Source organism: Hypanus sabinus, chromosome 30 (genome assembly GCF_030144855.1).
Source record: "Hypanus sabinus isolate sHypSab1 chromosome 30, sHypSab1.hap1, whole genome shotgun sequence".
NCBI lineage: Eukaryota > Metazoa > Chordata > Chondrichthyes > Myliobatiformes > Dasyatidae > Hypanus > Hypanus sabinus.
Genome location: NC_082735.1, coordinates 84702 through 104646, shown reverse-complemented (window position 1 = coordinate 104646; position 19945 = coordinate 84702). Strand labels below are relative to the sequence as shown.

The window sequence follows — 19945 nt, the reverse complement described above, 5'->3', positions numbered from 1 at the left end:
ACTCTTGGCAGTGTGGAGGATCAGAGGGATCTTGGGGTCCGAGTCCATAGGATGCTCAAAGCAGCTGCACAGGTTGATTCTGTAGTTAAGAAGGCGAATGGTGTATTGGCCTTCATCAATCATGGAATTGAATTTAGGAACCGAGAGGTAATGTTGCAGCTATATAGGACCAGATGTGGCCCGTGTGCTGGTAGTTTGACACCCCTGCACCACAACATCTGGCACGCTGTTAGTGTCTTTCACAGTGAAGACTGATGCAAAATACTCATTTAGTTCATTGGCCAACTCCTTGTCCCCTGTTATTATTTCTGTGACCTCATTTTATATGTTTTTTTAATTAAACAAAATACACTTTATTCAAAAATAAAATTATATACAATAAACCATTTAATGACTTTCAATCCCTTACAACTGTCTTTACATTTTCATACTTTTTGCCACCCACATGGCACTGTTATTTCATATTTACATTCCCTTGTTGAGGGGTATACACCCTACCCCTCAACTCCCGCGGGAAAAGAACTCTAGACTGTGGTCCTTCGCCACCGAGCCCTTGCGGTGGCTGCACCAAGTTTAAGTACGTCCCTCAGCACGTACTCCTGCAGCCAAGAATGTGCCAGTCGGCAGCATTCCCCCACGGACATCTCCGTGTGTCACGTTTCGGGCCGACCAAAGAGCGTCTTTCACCGAGTTGATGATCTGCCAGCAACACCGGATGTTGGTCTGGGAACAGCCCGTAGATCAGAGAGTCCTCTGTCACACAGCTGCTGGGGATGAACCTCGACACTGTCCCTTCCATCCTCCTCCACACCTTCTCTGCAAACCCACAGTGTGCAAAGAGGTGGGTCACTGACTGCTCCTCTCAGCAGTCCTCCCACGGGCAGAGGGGTGTGGGGACGACGTTCCGGACGTGCAGGAGGGATCGGATTGGGATGGCCCCTCTCACTGCCAGCCAGGCGAGGTCTTGGTGCCTGTTGGTGAGGTCTGGCGATGAGGCATTTTGCCAGATGAACTGGACGGTCTGCTCAGGGAACTACCCCACTGTGTCCATCTCGTCCTTCTCCTGCAGTGCCTGCAGGACCTTACGTGCTGACCACTGCCTGATGGCCCTGTGGTCAAAGGCGTTGACCTGAAAGAACTTCTCTACAAAGGACAGGTATGGTGGCAACGACCAGCTAACAGGGGTGTTGCGCAGTAAAGGGGCCAGACCCATCCTTTGTAGCCAGGGTGACAGGTAGAACCTGGGCACATAGTGATACTTTGTGCCCATGTATCTGCAAGTGAGAATATTGCGGATCCAAGTGCACAAGAAGATCTTGAGGGCAAGGAGCAGTGTGAAAGATGCCTGTAAATTTGCTGTTGTTTTGTTTCAGGGCTGTCAGGCTGTCGTATCAGTTTAAAGGCTAAACTATTTTTAATGTTATCTGAACAGTTTCATATTTTATCAACCTGTTTAAAATATTGCTGTTGTTTTTAATATTGCTCTGGGCATATACAGTTGTCAATGCAAATTGTAATATCTCCTCTGTTTGAAGGAGAATAACCCCACTTAACTCTGGAATCACTTCAACTGACCTCTTCTGGAGCCTCTCCAAATCTTTTATGTCTCTCTGAAGTATGATACTCAGATCTGTGCCTAGTGTTACAGCTGTAGCTGACCCAGAATTCATCAGGACTCACTTGCTCTTTTTAGAAATAATAACAAATGCCGATGTCTCTTTTTTTTCATAAACCCGAGGAAACCATGTAACTTTTTAACTACTGTTAGCCTGTTTGAAACTTTGAGCATTGCGCATTTGCCTAGATCTCTCCATTCCTGCATCCCATTTCAAACTGCCCTTTTTTTTGCATCATCTCCTCATTCTCCTGACGTGATGCAGTTAAAGAGTTGTGAATTTCAGATTTGCTGATACCGTGTTACTTGGTTTTGGGACTCCCTGCTGAGTCTACAGGAACATGTGCAATCAGTTCATCTGTGTGCTATTGTTTGTTGGAAAATGACATTTCTGAAGCTAGCTCAGTTGCTGAATTTGTACAAAGCCCCTAAGCAGTGTAAAGATTTCTTCCATGTTCCAGTCTGTGGTCTGGCCTTGATTCTGAATTAGAAGCCAACAGGGTTAAGGTCTGTGGTGTTCTACTTTGGCAAAAAGCAACGCCCATGCCTTGGCTTAACCCTGCCCACAGGGCTCTGACCTGCTCCTTTCTCCAGTTTCCTGTCTGCAAAATACACCCACACCATGGCACTCCATTAACTGCTGGTCCAGCTCTAGGCACTAGAGGGCGCAAAGCTTCCAAAGCAGGGGAACAGAAGCCTGTAATTGATCAATGACAAAATCAGAAAGCAGGTTTTCACATATTAGGAAGAGAATTTTCAAACTCTCCTTATTGTAAATAGTCACATGGATGCAGGTATTGCACAGTGCTCACCCAGCTGGTCCCAGCACAGCCAGTCCACGGTAACCACAAGTGCTCACTCAGCTAGTCAAGATAAAAAGCTATTTTGTTACAGGAAAGGTACTAGCATATATAGTGGAATGGCTGACAGTGAGGGGGGAGGGAGAGATAGATATAGAGTTCTAGTTCTAGTTCTAAATCTGTTGGGAGCAAAGGATGTTGGGAATGGTGAGGTGGAGGACCATAGGAGGGGAGTTGTGGGACAGGTGGTAGAGAAGTAGTGCCCCCGGGGCAGGCAGAGGGTAGAGACACACCAATCACTGAGCCAACAGGCAAGCTCATTTGATCAGGCTCAGGAAATCGCGGATGCATTGGTAATCATTTTCCAATGTTCCTTAGATTCAGGATCAGTTCCTGAAGATTGGAGAGTGGCTAATGTTATCCCACTTTTCAAGAAGGGAGGGAAGGAGAAAACGGAGAACTATCGCCCTGTTAGCCTAACGTCAGTCGTGGGGAAGATGCTTGAGTCCATTATTAAGGACGAAATAGTGGCACATCTAGATGGCAGAAATAGGATTAGGCCGAGCCAGCATGGATTTACCAAGGGCAAATCATGCTTGACTAATCTGTTGGAGTTTTTTGAGGGTGTAACAAGGATGTTAGACGAGGGTAAGCCAGTGGATGTTGTGTACCTAGATTTTCAGAAGGCATTCGATAAGGTGCCACATAGGAGATTGGTGAGTAAAATCAGAGCTCATGGCATTGGGGGCAGGGTTTCAACATGGATAGAAAACTGGTTGGCAGATAGAAAGCAAAGGGTAGCAGTGAATGGGTGTTTCTCGGACTGGCTGGAGGTGACTAGTGGGGTACCACAGGGCTCTGTATTGGGACCACAGCTCTTTACGATTTATGTCAATGATTTAGATGAGGGCATTGAAAACTATATCAGCAAGTTTGCTGACGATACTAAACTGGGTGGCAGTGTGACATGCGAAGAGGACGTTAGGAGAATACAGGGAGACTTGGATAGGCTGGGTGAGTGGGCAGATACTTGGCAGATGTCATTCAATGTGAAGTTATCCACTTTGGAAGCAGGAACAAGAGGGCAGAGTATTGTCTGAACGGTGTAGAGTTAGGTAAGGGAGAAATGCAAAGAGACCTAGGAGTCCTAGTTCACCAGTCAATGAAGGTGAATGAGCAAGTGCAACAGGCAGTGAAGAGGACAAATGGAATGTTGTCCTTTGTTACAAGGGAAATTGAGTACAAGAGCAAGGATGTCCTTTTGCATTTGTACAGGGCCCTGATGAGACCACACCTGGAATATTGTGTACAGTTTTGGTCTCCAGGTTTAAGGAAGGACATTCTGGCAATTGAGGAAGTGCAGCGTAGATTCACTAGGTTGATTCCTGGGATGGCAGGTCTGTCTTACGCAGAGAGATTGGGCTTGTACACGCTGGAATTGAGGAGATTGAGAGGGGATCTGATTGAAACGTTTAAGATAATTAAAGGATTTGTTAGGATTGAGGCAGGAAATATGTTCCAGATGTTGGGAGAGTCCAGTACCAGAGGGCATGGATTGAGAATAAGAGGTCAGTTATTTAAAACAGAGTTGAGGAAGAGCTTCTTCTCCCAGAGAGTTGTGGAGGTGTGGAATGCACTGCCTCGGAAGACGGTGGAGGCCAATTCTCTGGATGCTTTCAAGAAGGAGCTAGATAGATATCTGATGTATAGGGGAAAGAAGGGATATGGGGCCAAGGCAGGGACTGGGTATTGATAATGAATGATCAGCCATGATCTCAGAATGGCGGTGCAGACTCGAGGGGCCGAATGGTCTAATTCTGCACCTATTGTCTATTGTCTATCCCAAACAATTGGATTTCTAGACATTACAGAATGCCTCTCTGGTGCTTCCCGCTCTCTGCCATCTGCCTTTCTCTTTTCCCCACCATGATTCCTCTCTCCCTGTCCCCTTCTCACTCTCAGTCCAGAATAGAGACCCACTACAGATTCAGGTTTATCATCACTCACATATGTCATGGAATTTGTTTTTTTTTTTGCGGCAGCAGTACAATGCAATACGTACATATTGTCCATTGAGAAATCTGTTGACAAATGGGAAGAAGCTGTTCCTAAAGTGCTGAATGTGCGTCTTTAAGCTCCTGCACTTTCTTACTGATGGTGGTATGTCCTGGATGGTGAGGGTCCTTAATGATGGATGCTGGCTTTTTAAGTCATCGCCTCTTACATTGTAGTTTAATATGGAAGGAGGAGCCACAGTCAGCCACAGCATGTTTAAAGGTTCACTACCAACACAATGTAAACTGACAGAGATTTCTTCCTTTATGTCCCTGCTTTAGGGTGTGTCTGGAATTAAAGGTGAAAAGGTAAGGTCTGTTTTACATTTCTGTATTTCTGGGGAAATCCAGAATTTTCCACAGAGACAGCAGATGAAGGGGCTGGTAATTATAATATTACTGCTGGACTTCAGTGTTTGCAATCTCCTGTGTGTCCAGTCTGAAGCATGGGCCTCTCAGCTCCCTATACCTACTGCCCACTCTGACAATGTTAGATCCCATACATGGGGAAAGGGCGAGGGAGGCTGTGTTCTTTTCATGGTGGGAGAGAAGCTGTGTACACCCCTCACCATCCACTATCCCCTGCTCTGTGTCCTGGCTCCTACTGCCTCTGGGCAACAGAAGTGATTGTGCTGATGAGACTGCCTTGGGAGGATACCCGTGCGTAAAGGTGGATACAGTTTCTACAGGGCTTTGCGGGTTGGAGTTTGAGGATTGTCTGCCTTACACAGGGTAGGGATGAGCCATGGATACTGGCAGTGAGTGCATGATGTCTGGCACTGCCAGCTCACTGGGGTAGTTGGCAAGGTCAGGGCAGCTTAGTGTATGGAGCAAGCAGAGGTCATGCCCGCCATGGGGCTTTTCCTTGATTCAGCAAGATGTACCATGATGTCCTCAGACAGTATAGGCCAGGACCTCTCCCTCATTCCAGGTGAAGCCTTATTCTGGGAATGATCCCTGAGGTGAGGAAAGTGTGGAGTGGTGACAGATACCTGGAAGTATCTTGTTTTATGGGAAGGTGTAATAGAGAAATGGCGGTCATTTAAAGGTGAAATTTTGAAGGTACAGAATCTTTATGTTCCTGTCAGGTTGAAAGGAAAGGTTAAAAGTTTGAGAGAGCCATGGTTTTCAAGGGATATTGGAAACTTGGTTAGGGAGAAGTGAGATATCTACAATAAATATAGGCAGCATGGAGTAAATGAGGTGCTGGAGGAATATAAAGAATGTAAGAAGAATCTTAATAAAGGAATTAGAAAAGCAAAAGAAGATACGAGGTTGCTTTGGCAAGTAAGGTGAAAGTAAATCTGAAGTGTTTCTACATTATATTAATAGCAAAAGGATAGTGAGGAATAAAATTGGTCCCTTAGAGAATCAGAGTGGACAGCCATGTGTGTGCCAAAGAGATAGGGGAGATTTTGAACAATTTCTTTTCTTCAGTATTCACTAAGAAGGATATTGAAAGTAAGGGAAACAAGTAGGGAAGTTATGGAAACTATGATGATTAAAGAGAAGGAAGTACTGGCGCTTTTAAGGAATATAAAAGTGGATAAATCTCCGGATCCTGACAGGATATTCCCTGGGACGATGGAGAGGTTAGTGTAGAAATAGCAGGAGCTCTGACAGAAATATGTCAAATGTCATTCGAAACATGGTTGGTGCCAGAGGATTGGCATATTGCTCATGTGGTTCCATTATTTAAAAAGAGTTCTAAGAGTAAACTTAGCAATTATAGGCCTGTCAGTTTGATGTCAATGGTGAGTAAGTTAATGGAAAGTATTCCTAGAGATAGTATATATAATTATCTGGATAGACAGGGTCTGATTCGGAACAGTCAACATGGATTTGTGCGTGGTAGGTCACGTTTGACAAATCTTATTGAATTTTTTGAAGAGGTTACTTGGAAAGTTGACGAGGGTAAAGCAGTGGACATTGTTTATATGGACTTCAGTAGGACCTTTGACAAGGTACTGCATGGAAGGTTAGTTCAGAAGGTTCAATCGTTAGGTATTAATATTGAAGTAGTAAAATGGATTCAACAGTGGCTGGATCTGTTAAGGATCGGGCCTGAACACTGGGTCAAAGGGGCTCTGCTGATAGCTCTGGACCACGACAGCCCTTAAATTCTACCTTCTTTCACCTGGCCATGTGGGCTTTAAACCAGCCCCTTCCCTAATTGGACTCTCGCCAATTCCCCACTTATCTCCTCAATATCACCCACCTGTTTCTGTTCTCGCTCATTACCCAGCCCACTTAAACCCTGCCTCGACTCACACTCTCTGCCTGTTCATCCCAGTCCTGAACTGAGTCGTTCCAGCCTGTTGTAGTGACTACTGACAACGGAAATTGTTGAATTCTGTGTTTCTGGATTCTGCCTGTTTGGAACCTGATTCTTGCCTGAAGCTCCCATAATCGTCTGCCCTCGCCGGACGGACAGCCTTTCCTGGGTAAGACCTCCACCTGCCATTCCGGCTTCATGCCTGCCTCCTGGTGTTGAAAGACTGTTGCCCCTGTGGCCGCTAATAAAATCCTGGTAAAAGAACATTCGTTGGTCTGCACTTGAGTCCTACCGCAACCGGCCCCTCCTGACAGAACGAACAGGCCACATGGACCCAGCAGACCCCAACCAGGTACGTGAGGCCCTTTCCCGACAGGGAGTGTTATTAGGGAGACACGAAGCGCAGTTCCCCTCTGTCACCCAGTCAATGGAGGCCTTCTCCGCCTCTGACCAGTATGGCCTCCCAGCTACAGCAGATTCAGCTAGCGCTGAGACCTAACCCTCCTGTTGCAGCAACATCAGCCCCCCAGGCTCCAACCCTACCAGCCCGAGAGCCCCGGTTACCTGCACCGGAAACTTACAATGGTGACCCAGGCACCCGCAGATCCTTCCTGTTGTTGATTTTTGAGCTGCAGCCCGCTACCTTTCCCACTGATCGATCCCGTGTCGCTTATGTGATCACGTTGCTGTCGGGAAGAGCAAGAGAGTTGGGTACGGCCGTGTGGGACAGCAGAACCCCGTTTTGCCACACATTTGAAGACTTTTGTGAGGAGATGAGAAAAGTCTTTGACCGCTCCCAGCAGGGGCGAGAAGCAGCAAGGGAAATGTTGCGGATTCATCAGAGTAACTGCTCTGTTTCGGACTACGCCATTGAGTTCCACACGCTAGTCGCCACTACCCACTGGGATTCGGAAACCCAATCTGACGTGTTCCTCTATGGATTGAGCAAGGAGGTTAAGGATGAGCTAGCCGCCCGTGACCTGCCTACCGACTTCCAAGAGCTGGTCGATTTGGCCATTAAAATTGATAGCCGCATAAAGCAGCATCAGCAGGAGCGCGAGATCCGGGGTTCCCGAAGAACCACCAGGGGACGTCTGACATTCTTCCAGCCCGCACCCACGTCTCCTTCTCCGAATCCTCAGTCACCCCCAGCCAGCCCACGGAACCCATGCAGATTGATCGTGCCTGTCTGTCTCCTTCGGAGCGAAGGAGGAGACTCCGGACCAACTCCTGTCTATTGTGGCCAGGCTGATCACTATGTATCCAGTTGTCCTGTAAAAGTCAACGCTTGTTCGTAAAGAGGGGGCTATGGATGAGCAATGTTTCCTTTACCCGGTCCCCCATCACTCGGACCCTGCTACTCGGACCCCATCACTCGCTTTTATACTGGCTGAAGGGAGGAGACATACTGTCTCAGTCTTCATCGACTCCGAGGCTGAGGGAAACTTTATCAGTCCCAGTTTGGTGGCCAAACTCAGGATGCCACTCTCCCGTCTGAAGCAACCCCTGGAGGCCAGCGGTCTACCAGGGTGAAAATGGCCTTGATTACCCACTCTACAGCTCCAGTGAGTCTCCTCATTTCTGGGAATCACCAGGAGAGTATTTTTTCTCATGTAATCGATTTCCCCAAAGCTGAAGTTATGTTAGGTCACCCATGGCGAGCTCTGCATGGTCCACACATCGATTGGTCAAATAACAGAGTGTTAAGCTGGAGTCCCTTCTGCCTAAATCATTGTCTAGGTGTTGCTCATTCTACCCCAAGTCCGGCTCCTCTGCCTACAGAAGAGTTTCCCGACCTGTCCTCTGTACCCCCAGAATATCGGGACCTAAAGCTGGTATTCAGCCAGACTCGGGCCACCACCTTACCCCCGCATCAGCCCTATGATTGCTCTATCGATCTCCTTCCGGGAACCTCGCCACTTAGGGGCCGTCTGTATTCCCGGTCTCCCCCTGAAAGGGCGGCGATGGACGAGTATATCCAGGAGTCCCTGGCCGCAGGAATTATCCGTCCCTCTTCCTCCCCAGCAGGCGCAGGCTGGTCACTGTATCCAGTTGTCCTGTAAAAGACAACGCTCGTTCGTAAAGAGGGGGCTACGGATGAGCAATGTTTCCTTTTCCCGGTCCCCCATCACTCGGACCCTGCTACCCGCTTTTCTACTGGCTGAAGGGAGGAGACATACTGTCTCAGTCTTCATCGACTCCGGGGCTGAGGGAAACCTTATCAGTCCCAGTTTGGTGGCCAAACTCTTTGTCGCCAAGAAGGACGGGTCCCTGCGTCCTTGCGTTGACTATAGAGATCTCAATGAGGTCACCGTTAAGAACCGCTATCCTCTTCCGTTTATGTCATCTGCATTTGAATTGCTCCAGGGTGTGTCTATCTTTTCCAAGCTCAACCCCCACAAAGCTTACCATTTGGTCCACATAAAGGGCGGGGGGGGATGAGTGGAAGACCGCGTTCAATACGCCCTCCGGGCACTCTGAATATTTGGTGATGCCTTTCAGACTTTCCAATGGTCCTGCTGTGTTCCAGTCTCTGGTAAATGACGTCCTCAGAGACATGCTGAACCAATTTGTTTTCGTGTACCTGGATGACATTCTGATATTTTCTAGGTCCCTCTCTGAACACATCCAGCACGTCCGCCGGGTGCTCCAATGACTCCTGGAGAACCAGTTATTTGTGAAGGTGGAGAAGTGTGAATTTCACCAGAGTTCAACTTCGTTCCTGGGACATGTGATCAGCGCTGGAAAGATCCAGATGGACCCTCAGAAGATCAAGGCGGTAGAGGGGTGGCCGCAACCCGCCTCTCAATGGGGGGGGTCCAATGCTTTCTTGGGTTTGCCGACTTCTATCGCCGGTTCATCCTGGCCGCCCCGCTGACTGCCCTAACCTCCTCCAAGTCGAAGTTCGCCTGGAATCCAGCGGCTGAGAAAGCCTTTTCGGATCTGAAGACTCATTTCACCAGGGCCCCTATCCTCCTTCAGGCCGATCCAACCAAGCAGTTTATAGTAGAGACGGATGCCTCTGACGTAGGAGTTGGGGCAATCCTGTCACAGCGTTCAGCAGAGGACGACAAAGTACACCCGTGCGCCGCCTTCTCCCACAAATTTTCACCCACAGATTGCAACTATGGCAACGGCGATCGGGAGTTGTTGGCAGTTAAACTTGCTCTTGAGGAATGGCGGCATTGGCTTGAGAGAACGACTACCCCTTTTCTAGTCTGGACGGATCACAAGAACCTGGAATATATCCGTTCTGCCAAACGCCTCAATTCCCGCCAGGCTCGATGGTCCCTGTTTTTTGCCCATTTTAGATTCACCCTGACCTACCGCCCTAGCTCTAAGAACGGCAAGCCTGACGCGCTTTCCAGGCAGTTTCCCACAACCGACGAGGCACCCGAGGTTATGACCGTTCTCCCCAAGCAATGTCTGGTCGCCGCAGCACAGTGGCAGATTGAATCTGTGGTCCGGTCGGCCCAACAGGGTGAGTCGGTTCCTGATGTATGTCCCCCAGTCGGTCCGCTCCCAGGTTCTCCAGTGTGGACACACCTCCAGACTGGCATGTCACCCTGGCATCAGACGCACGACGACTTTCATCAGACGAAGATTTTGGTGGCCATCCCTGAGGAAGGATGTCAAGAGCTTCATTTCTGCCTGCCCAGTCTGTGCACAGAACAAGACCTCCAGCCAACCACCTGCTGGTCTCCTGCAATCCCTACCTGTCCTGAGAGGGCCTTGGTCACACATTGCACTGGACTTTGTCACCGGTCTCCCCCCACCTGACGGTAACACCACCATTCTTACCATAGAGGATCGTTTTTCCAAATCGGTCCACTTAGTGCCCCTTCCCAGGCTGCCCTCAGCCAAGGAGACGGCCGACCTGGTGATTCAGCATGTTTTCCGTATTCATAGTCTTCCCGTTGAAGTGGTGTCTGACAGAGGTTCGCAATTTACCTCCCACTTTTGGAGGGCCTTTTGCAAACTACTCAGGATCAGGGTTAACCTCTCATCTGGGTTTCATCCACAGAGTAATGGCCAGACCGAGCGGGCTAATCAGCAGTTGGAGGTGATGCTCCATTATGTGACGTCTCGGGAGTCTTCCTCTTGGAATCGGCAACTTCCCTGGGTCGAGTACGCTATCAATTCCTCGCCTTCTACTTCATCAGGTCTGTCACCGTTCCAGTGCTGTCTTGGCTATCAACCCCCTTATTCGCACCTCAGGAGGAGAAAGTGGGCGTTCCCTCAGCCGAAGCGTTTGTCCAGAGGTGTTCGCGGACCTGGAGGCGAGCCCGAGAGGCACTGCTTCAGCCGGAATGAAGCAGCAAGCAGACCGTCACTTTTTCAGTTACCGCCAGGGTCAGAAAGTGTGGTTATCCTCGCGGGATATCCCCTTAAAGGTGGACTCCCGCAAGCTGGCGCCATGATACATTGGACCTTTCCCCATCGCCAAGGTGATCAGCCCTTCGGCAGTGCGTCTGGATCTACCCCCTACCCTTCGCAGGGTCCATCCTACCTTCCATGTTTCAAGGATTAAGCCCTTCGTCTGCCACCCCCTCTGTCCCGCCCCGAATCCCCCTCCCCGTCTCATCGCTGGCTCGGAGGCCTTCACTGTGTGCCGATTACTGGACGTTCGACGCAGGGGCCGTGAACTGCAATATCTCGTGGATTGGGAGGGCTATGGCCCTGAGGAAAGGTGTTGGGTTCCCGCTCGGGATATCCTGGATCCCTCTCTCATCAGGGACTTTCATAGAAGCCATCCCATACCGGCAAGAAGGGTGTCTGGAGACGCCCGTGAGTGGGGGGTACTGTTAAGGATCCGGCCTGAACACGGGGTCAAAGGGGCTCTGGACCACGACAGCCCTTAAATTCTACCACCTTTCACCTGCCCATGTGGGCTTTGAACCAGCCCCTTCCCTAATTGGACTCTCGCCAATTACCCACTTATCTCCTCAATAGCACCCACCTGTTTCTGTTCTCGCTCATTACTCGGTCCACTTAAACCCTGCCTCGACTCACACTCTCTGCCTGTTCATCCCAGTCCTGAACTGAGTCGTTCCAGCCTGCTGTAGTGACAACTGACAACGGAAATTGTTGAATTCTGTGTTTCTGGATTCTGCCTGTTTGGAACCTGATTCTTCCCTGAAGCTCCCATAATCGTCTGCCCTCGCCGGACGGACAGCCTTTCCTGGGTAAGACCTCCGCCTGCCATTCCGGCTTCATGCCTGCCTCCTGGTGTTGAAAGACTGTTGCCCCTGTGGCCGCTAATAAAATCCTGGTAAAAGAACATTCGTTGGTCTGCACTTGAGTCCTACCGCAACCGGCCCCTCCTGACAGGATGGGAGATGCCAGAGAATAGTGGTGAATAACTGTTTCCGTCAGGTTGGAGGCCAGTGAATAGTGGTGTGCCTCAGGGATCTGTACTGGGTCCAATATTGTGTGTCATATACATTAATGATCTGGATGATGGGTGGTAAATTGGATTAGTAAATATGCAGATGATACTAAGGCAGGTGGCGTTGTGGATAATGAAGTAGGTTTTCAAAGCTTGCAGAGAGATTTAGGCCAGTTAGAAGAGTGGGCTGAATGATGGCAGATGGAGTTTAATGCTGATAAGTATGAGGTGCTACATTTTGATAGGAATAATCCAAATAGGACATACATGGTAAATGGTAGGGCATTGACGAATGCAGTAGAACAGAGTGATCTAGGAATAATGGTGCATAGTTCCCTGAAGGTGGAATCTCATGTGGATAGGGTGGTGAAAAAAGCTTTTGGTATGTTGGCCTTTCTAAATCAGAGCATTGAGTATAGGAGTTGGGATGTAATTTTAAAATTTTACAAGGCATTGGTGAGGCTGAATTTGGAGTACTGTGTACAGTTCTGGTCACCGAATTATAGGAAAGATGTCAACAAAATAGAGAGAGTACAGAGAAGATTTACTAGAATGTTACCTGGCTTTCAGCACCTAAGTTACAGGGAAAGGTTGAACAAGTTAGGTCTTTATTCTTTGGAGTGTAGAAGGTTGAGGGGGGACTTGATAGAGGTATTTAAAATTATGAGGGGGATAGATAGAGTTGACGTGGATAGGCTTTTTCCATTGAGAGTAGGGGAGATTCAAACAAGAGGACATGAGTTGAGAGTTAGGGGGCAAAAGTTCAAGGATAACACGAGGGGAATTTCTTTACTCAGAGATTGGCTGCTGTGTGGAATGAGCTTCCAGTAGAAGTGGTAGAGGCAGGTTCGGTATTGTCATTTAAAGTAAAATTGGATAGGTATATGGACAGGAAAGGAATGGGGAGTTATGGGCTGAGTGCGGGTTAGTGGGACTAGTTGAGAGTAAGTGTTCGGCATGGACTAGAAGGGCTGAGATGGCCTGTTTCCATGCTGTAATTGTTATATGTTTATAAGTACCCATCAATTTTACCAACATGTGAGAAATGATCACAATCCTGAATTCCAGGTGTGAACAACAGCACTGAAATGAAAAGGGAACTGTGTCAAATAATACCAGACGTACTGTGTGTAACCTCTGGGGACTGTTTGACAAGACTCTGTGCAGAGACCCTCAATGTAGAGGGAATGTTCTCTTTGGAGTCCTTCTCACTGCAAAGTGAACCTCACAGTGGAGTGACCCTTCCCTCTGGTGTCGCCCTCAATGTAGAGGGAGCCTCACAGTGGAGTGACCCTTCCCTCTGGTGTCGCCCTCAATGTCGAGGGAGCCTCACAATGGAGTGACCCTTCCCTCTGGTGTCGCCCTCAATGTAGAGGGAGCCTCACTGTGGAGTGACCCTTCCCTCTGGTGTCGCCCTCAATGTAGAGGGAGCCTCACAGTGGAGTAACCATTCCCTCTGGTGTCGCCCTCAATGTCGAGGGAGCCTCACAGTGGAGTGACCCTTCCCTCTGGTGTCGCCCTCAATGTCGAGGGAGCCTCACAGTGGAGTGACCCTTCCCTCTGGTGTCGCCCTCAATGTCGAGGGAGCCTCACAGTGGAGTGACCCTTCCCTCTGGTGTCGCCCTCAATGTCGAGGGAGCCTCACAGTGGAGTGACCCTTCCCTCTGGTGTCGCCCTCAATGTCGAGGGAGCCTCACAGTGGAGTGACCCTTCCCTCTGGTGTCACCCTCAATGTAGAGGGAGCCTCACAGTGGAGTGACCCTTCCCTCTGGTGTCGCCCTCAATGTAGAGGGAGCCTCACAGTGGAGTGACCCTTCCCTCTGGTGTCGCCCTCAATGTCGAGGGAGCCTCACAGTGGAGTGACCCTTCCCTCTGGTGTCGCCCTCAATGTCGAGGGAGCCTCACAGTGGAGTGACCCTTCCCTCTGGTGTCGCCCTCAATGTAGAGGGAGCCTCACTGTGGAGTGACCCCCTCCATTGAGTGTCACCCTCAATGTAGAGGGACCTTTGCTGTGGATGAAACTTCATGTAGCTGTGGAGTGACCCTCATTGAGGAGTAAGACCTCTCTGTAAGTTTCAGCCTGTGACAGCAGGAAGAGATGGATGACCATGTCTGCTCCTTCCCCCACAGGGAGCAGCAGCTGAACCCTGTTTCTGTGTGTATGGGCCTCCTACTGAGCCAGGAGATGGACAGCCGGGAGCTTCTGTAAGTACCATGTGGCAATGTGCAGTTAGCACTGGGCCCTGTCAGGGCTGGGTTAAACATGCGGGGCCTGTAGCATATGTTTATAAAGGGGCCCTAAATTTAAAAAATGCACATAAGTATTAAAGCATAAATTATTTACTTGCATAGTAAAGTAATTCAATTTTTTCATTTGCTATACAGCCAGATAATACGACAAATGTCTGACACTTCAGTTATAGTATTACTTACATGTAGCTATCAATTTCAAATGTCAAAAGTAACAAAACTACAATTTAAAAGTTACATTTTCTAGATTTAGCATGAGCAAATTTGATGATGATACTGGAAATGTCTAGTTCACACAGAAGTTCATGTTCAGTGCTCATTAGAGTGAGATAGTTCAATCTGTTTTGACCCACGGTGCTCCTTGGTTCATTCTTAAAACATTCTGACAACTTACGTGTTTTTGATATCACAAGTTGGTCTCTTCTTTCTTTTTCTTCCTTCACTTTACGTTTTGCACTTCCAGAAGCATAGTGACATGCAATGGAAAAAAATTAATGAAATATGCATTTAAAAACAAATAGTTTATGTTACAAAAGCTAAGTAGCATTATCCGCAAAGACTAGTGAACAATAACAAGTTGATGTGACTGTTGTGACTATGAGCGTGTGTGGATCACATGGACTCAACAACCAACTAGGAATAGTGTTCTGACAATTATCTCTTTAGTTGCTTATTGAAACTCATTTCAATTGGGAAACACAGGTTGAAACTCAAGTCTAATCCGATCCTGTATGTTCCTGAGCTGGTTCAGACTACCTAAAATCAGGAAAAAAATGAGGAATCGTGAACTGGGTCACATAAAACTGTTGAGTCGCACATTCCTTGTCGCAGGCTCACCTCGGTGGTGCACGCTGCAGTGGCTTGGAAGTGTGGGAGATAGCACAAAGGTCACCACGACACAGCAAGGAGCCAACACACGCCTGCACACACATGCTATGCAGCATGCAGCCCCCCAGACATGAAAACAACGGCATTGCCAGATTGTCGAGAGAATACGATGAGATGCCGATTTCACCAGACTGCAGCTGGCAAGCATTTAGTGTGGGGCCTGCAGCATATGCTACTTTTACTTCTAGGTTAATCACTGAGTGTATGCCTTCAGGTTTCTGTACCTCCTACCTGCTGATAACAGTGAGAAAAAGGCATGCCCTGGATGCTGGAGGCCCTGAATAATGGACGCTGCCTTTCTGAGACACCACTCCTTGATGATGTCCTGGGTACTTTGTAGGCAAGATGGAGCTGACTAAATATACAACCCTCTGCAGCTTCTTTCGGTCCTGTGTAGTGCCCCACCCCCCCCACCACCATACCAGCCAGTGATACAGCCTGTCAGAATGCTCTCCACAGTACGTCATCTATAGAAGTTTTGTGTGTACTTGTTGACATGCCAAATCTCTTCAAACTCCTAATGAAGTATAGCCGTTGTCTTGCCTTCTTTATGATTACATCGATATGTTGGGACCAAATTAGATCCTCAGAGATCTTGACACCCAGGAACTTGAATCTGCTCACTCTCTCCACTTCTGATCCCTCTCTGAGGACTAGTATGTGTTCCTTTGCCTTACCCTTCCTGAAGTCCACAATCAGCCCTTTTGTCTTACTGACGTTGAGTGCCAAGTTGTTGCTGTGGCACCATACCACTAGTTGACATATCTCACTCCTGTACACCCTCTTGTCACCATCTGAGATTCTACGAGGAGGATATGTGATCACTCAACCCGCACAGATTGTGGTCTTCAGGTTAGGAAGTTGAGGATCCAATTGCAGAGGGAGGTACAGAGCCCAGGTTCTGCAACTTCTCAATCAGGATTGTGGGAATGAATTAGATCATGAGGACACTCAGTCCTCGTATATTGACATTTAATAAATGCATGCATGCATTAAGAAATGATACAATGTTCCTCTGGAGTGATACAACAAAATAAAAAAAAGGACAAACCAAAACTCACACTGACAAAACCACATAATTATAGCATATAGTTACAGCAGTGCAAAGCAATACTGTAATTCGATAAACGCAGACCATGATCACGGTCTAAAAAAAGTCTCAAGTCCCGATCGACTCCAATCATCCCGATATCAGGCAGCAAAAGGGAGAAACTCTCCCTGCCATAAATTTCCAGGTACTGACAACTAATGCCTCGGAAGCGCCTGACGACAGCAGACTCTGAGTCTGTCTGAAAACTTTGAGCCTCCAACCAGCCCCTCCGATACAGCCTCCTGGGCACCATCCTCTGCCGAGCGCCTTCGACCTCGTCCCGGCCACCGAAACAAGCAAAGCCGAGGTCTCGGAGGCCTTCTCCTCTGGAGATTCCAGACCGCATGGTAATGGCGGCAGTGAAGCGGGCATTTCGGAAGTTTCTCCAGATGTTCCTCCGCGCTCTCACATCTGTCTCCATCAAATCAGGATTGTGCACGGATCCCTACTTAACATGTAACAAATATCCATTCTCCAGAGAGGCCGCGTGTGCTGTGTCGCACCGCCATCTTCTCCTCCAAAACCTGAGAGCTATGGTCAATGAATAGCATCCTGACATAGGTGTTTGTGTTGCAAATGGATGCAAAGAGCAGACACAGTGACCTCAGAGGCTGCTTGCTGCACTCCAGGGACAGAATTACTCATTTAGAGAATGTTTCAGTACAGATTTAATGATATTGAAGAGTGTGGGATATTGAAGAAGGTTATCTGAGTTGACAGATGAGCAATTTCTCTTAGGGATGACCCGAGGATGAGGGACCCAGTCTAATGACCGATGGGGACTCTTCCCCACCTCACGGCTGCTGGGAGATTTGGGTAAACATTAGCTGATGCCAGCTGAATCATTTATTTTAACCCAGAATTCTGAGGTTCCTACCCATAAAAAGAGCAGTATGAGCTGGTAAAAGGGTGAAGTCACACTTCAGGCATTATCTCAATGACTGGTGGAACGAACTCTGTAACAGCAACCCTTGTTAGAGAGTTCTCACAACCAGCTGTTTCACGTTCAGCTTATAGATTGAGATGAGTAACATTGCCCACAGTAGGTCATTCGGCCTACTAGTGCCATGTTCCCTGTTTGATCCTGTGACTTCCTACAGGAAAGTATGTGAGAATGGGAGAGGGTTAATGTTCCCAGACCTGACTTGATGCCTTTATTGTTCCCCTGGACAGGGAGAACACGGGCTACCGGGGGCTCCTGCTAAGCGACCGATGTGGCCAGTGGGACCTTTGGTGAGTTACACCCATAATTGGGCTAGTGCCCATAGTCAGACAGTCCTGCGAAACGCTATATTCAGTTTCATTCCTGTCTATGACTTCACATTAGCGTTGACTTTTTCCATTTCTCTTTTTCAGGGCCCTCCTGGTCCTCCGGGGCCACCTGGACCGCCTGGACCTCCCGGAGCCCCCGGAGGAATGGGAAGGCAGGTAAGGCAGGAACTGAGGCAGGGTTCACTCCACAAATCTGAACCTCACTTTCAACAGCATGCAGAAACACCCCTCACTTTCACACCGACACACCCCACACCCCTCACTGTAACACTGACACACCCCACACCCCTCACTTTCACACCGACACACCTCACACCCCTCACTTTCACACCGACACACCCCACACCCCTCACTGTAACACTGACACACCCCACACCCCTCACTGTAACACTGACACACCTCACACCCCTCACTGTAACACTGACACACCTCACACCCCTCACTTTCACACCAACACACCACACACCCCTCACTGTAACACCGACACACCCCTCACTGTGACACCGACACACCCCTCACTGTGACACCAACACACCCCACACCCCTCACTTTCACACCGACACACCCCTCACTGTGACACTGACACACCACACACCCCTCACTGTAACACCGACACACCTCACACCCCTCACTGTGACACTGACACACCCCACACCCCTCACTTTCACACCGAAACACCCCACACCTCTCACTTTCACACCGACACACCCCACACCCCTCACTTTCACACCGACACACCCCACACCCCTCACTGTAACACCGACACACCCCACACCCCTCAATGTAACACCGACACACCTCACACCCCTCACTGTAACACCGACACACCCCTCACTGTGACACCGACACACCCCTCACTTTCACACCGACACACCCCACACCCCTCACTTTCACACCGACACACCTCACACCCCTCACTGTGACACCGACACACCTCACACCCCTCACTTTCACACCAACACACCTCACACCCCTCACTGTGACACCGACACACCTCACACCCCTCACTTTCACACCGACACATCTCACACCCCTCACTGTGACACTGACACACCCCTCACCCCTCACTGTGACACTGACACACCTCACACCCCTCACTGTGACACTGACACACCCCACACCCCTCACTTTCACACCGACACATCTCACACCCCTCACTGTGACACTGACACACCCCACACCCCTCACTGTGACACCGACACACCCCACACCCCTCACTGTGACACTGACACACCCCACACCCCTCACTGTGACACTGACACACCCCACACCCCTCACTTTCACACCGACACATCTCACACCCCTCACTGTAACACCGACACACCTCACACCCCTCACTGTGACACTGACACACCCCACACCCCTCACTTTCACACCGACACACCCCACACCCCTCACTGTAACACCGACACACCCCACACCCCTCACTTTCACACCGACACACCTCACACTCCTCACTGTAACACCGACACACCCCACACCCCTCACTTTCACACCGACACACCTCACACCCCTCACTTTCACACTGACACACCTCACACCCCTCACTGTGACACCGACACACCTCACACCCCTCACTGTGACACCGACACACACCTCACCCCTCACTTTCACACCGACACACCCCACACCCCTCACTTTCACACCAACACACCCCACACCCCTCACTTTCACACCGACACACCTCACACCCCTCACTGTGACACTGACACACCCCACACCCCTCACTTTCACACCGATACACCCCACACCCCTCACTTTCACACCGACACACCTCACACTCCTCACTGTAACACCGACACACCCCACACCCCTCACTTTCACACCGACACACCTCACACCCCTCACTTTCACACTGACACACCTCACACCCCTCACTTTCACACTGACACACCCCACACCCCTCACTTTCACACCGACACACCCCACACCCCTCACTTTCACACCGACACACCCCACACCCCTCACTTTCACACTGACACACCTCACACCCCTCAATGTAACACGGACACACCCCACAACTCACACTACAACACTGACACACTCTACACCCATGACTGTAACACCAACACCAACACACTCCACACCACCCACTGTAACACTGACTGACACATCCCTCACTGTAACACCGACACACCACACAACCTTCACTGTGACACCGACACACCCCACACCCCTCACTTTCACACCGACATACCTCACACCCCTCACTGTGACACCGACACACCCCACACCCCTCACTTTCACACCGACATACCTCACACCCCTCACTTTCACACCGACACACCTCACACCCCTCACTGTGACACCGA

The 19945-nt window shown here is 49.4% G+C and overlaps 1 protein-coding gene across 1 annotated transcript in view; it reads left to right on the top strand.

Moving 5' to 3' along the window:
* Nucleotides 1-19945, top strand: part of col16a1 (collagen, type XVI, alpha 1) — a gene marked incomplete at its 3' end in the record, with an annotated part of 565824 nt that overhangs the window by 463176 nt on the left and 82703 nt on the right. The window contains exons 35-38 of the mRNA XM_059954228.1: nucleotides 4752-4778; nucleotides 14264-14338; nucleotides 17535-17594; nucleotides 17718-17789. Of these exons, the coding sequence (XP_059810211.1) occupies nucleotides 4752-4778; nucleotides 14264-14338; nucleotides 17535-17594; nucleotides 17718-17789 (234 nt within the window). The remainder of the gene's footprint in view (nucleotides 1-4751; nucleotides 4779-14263; nucleotides 14339-17534; nucleotides 17595-17717; nucleotides 17790-19945) is intronic.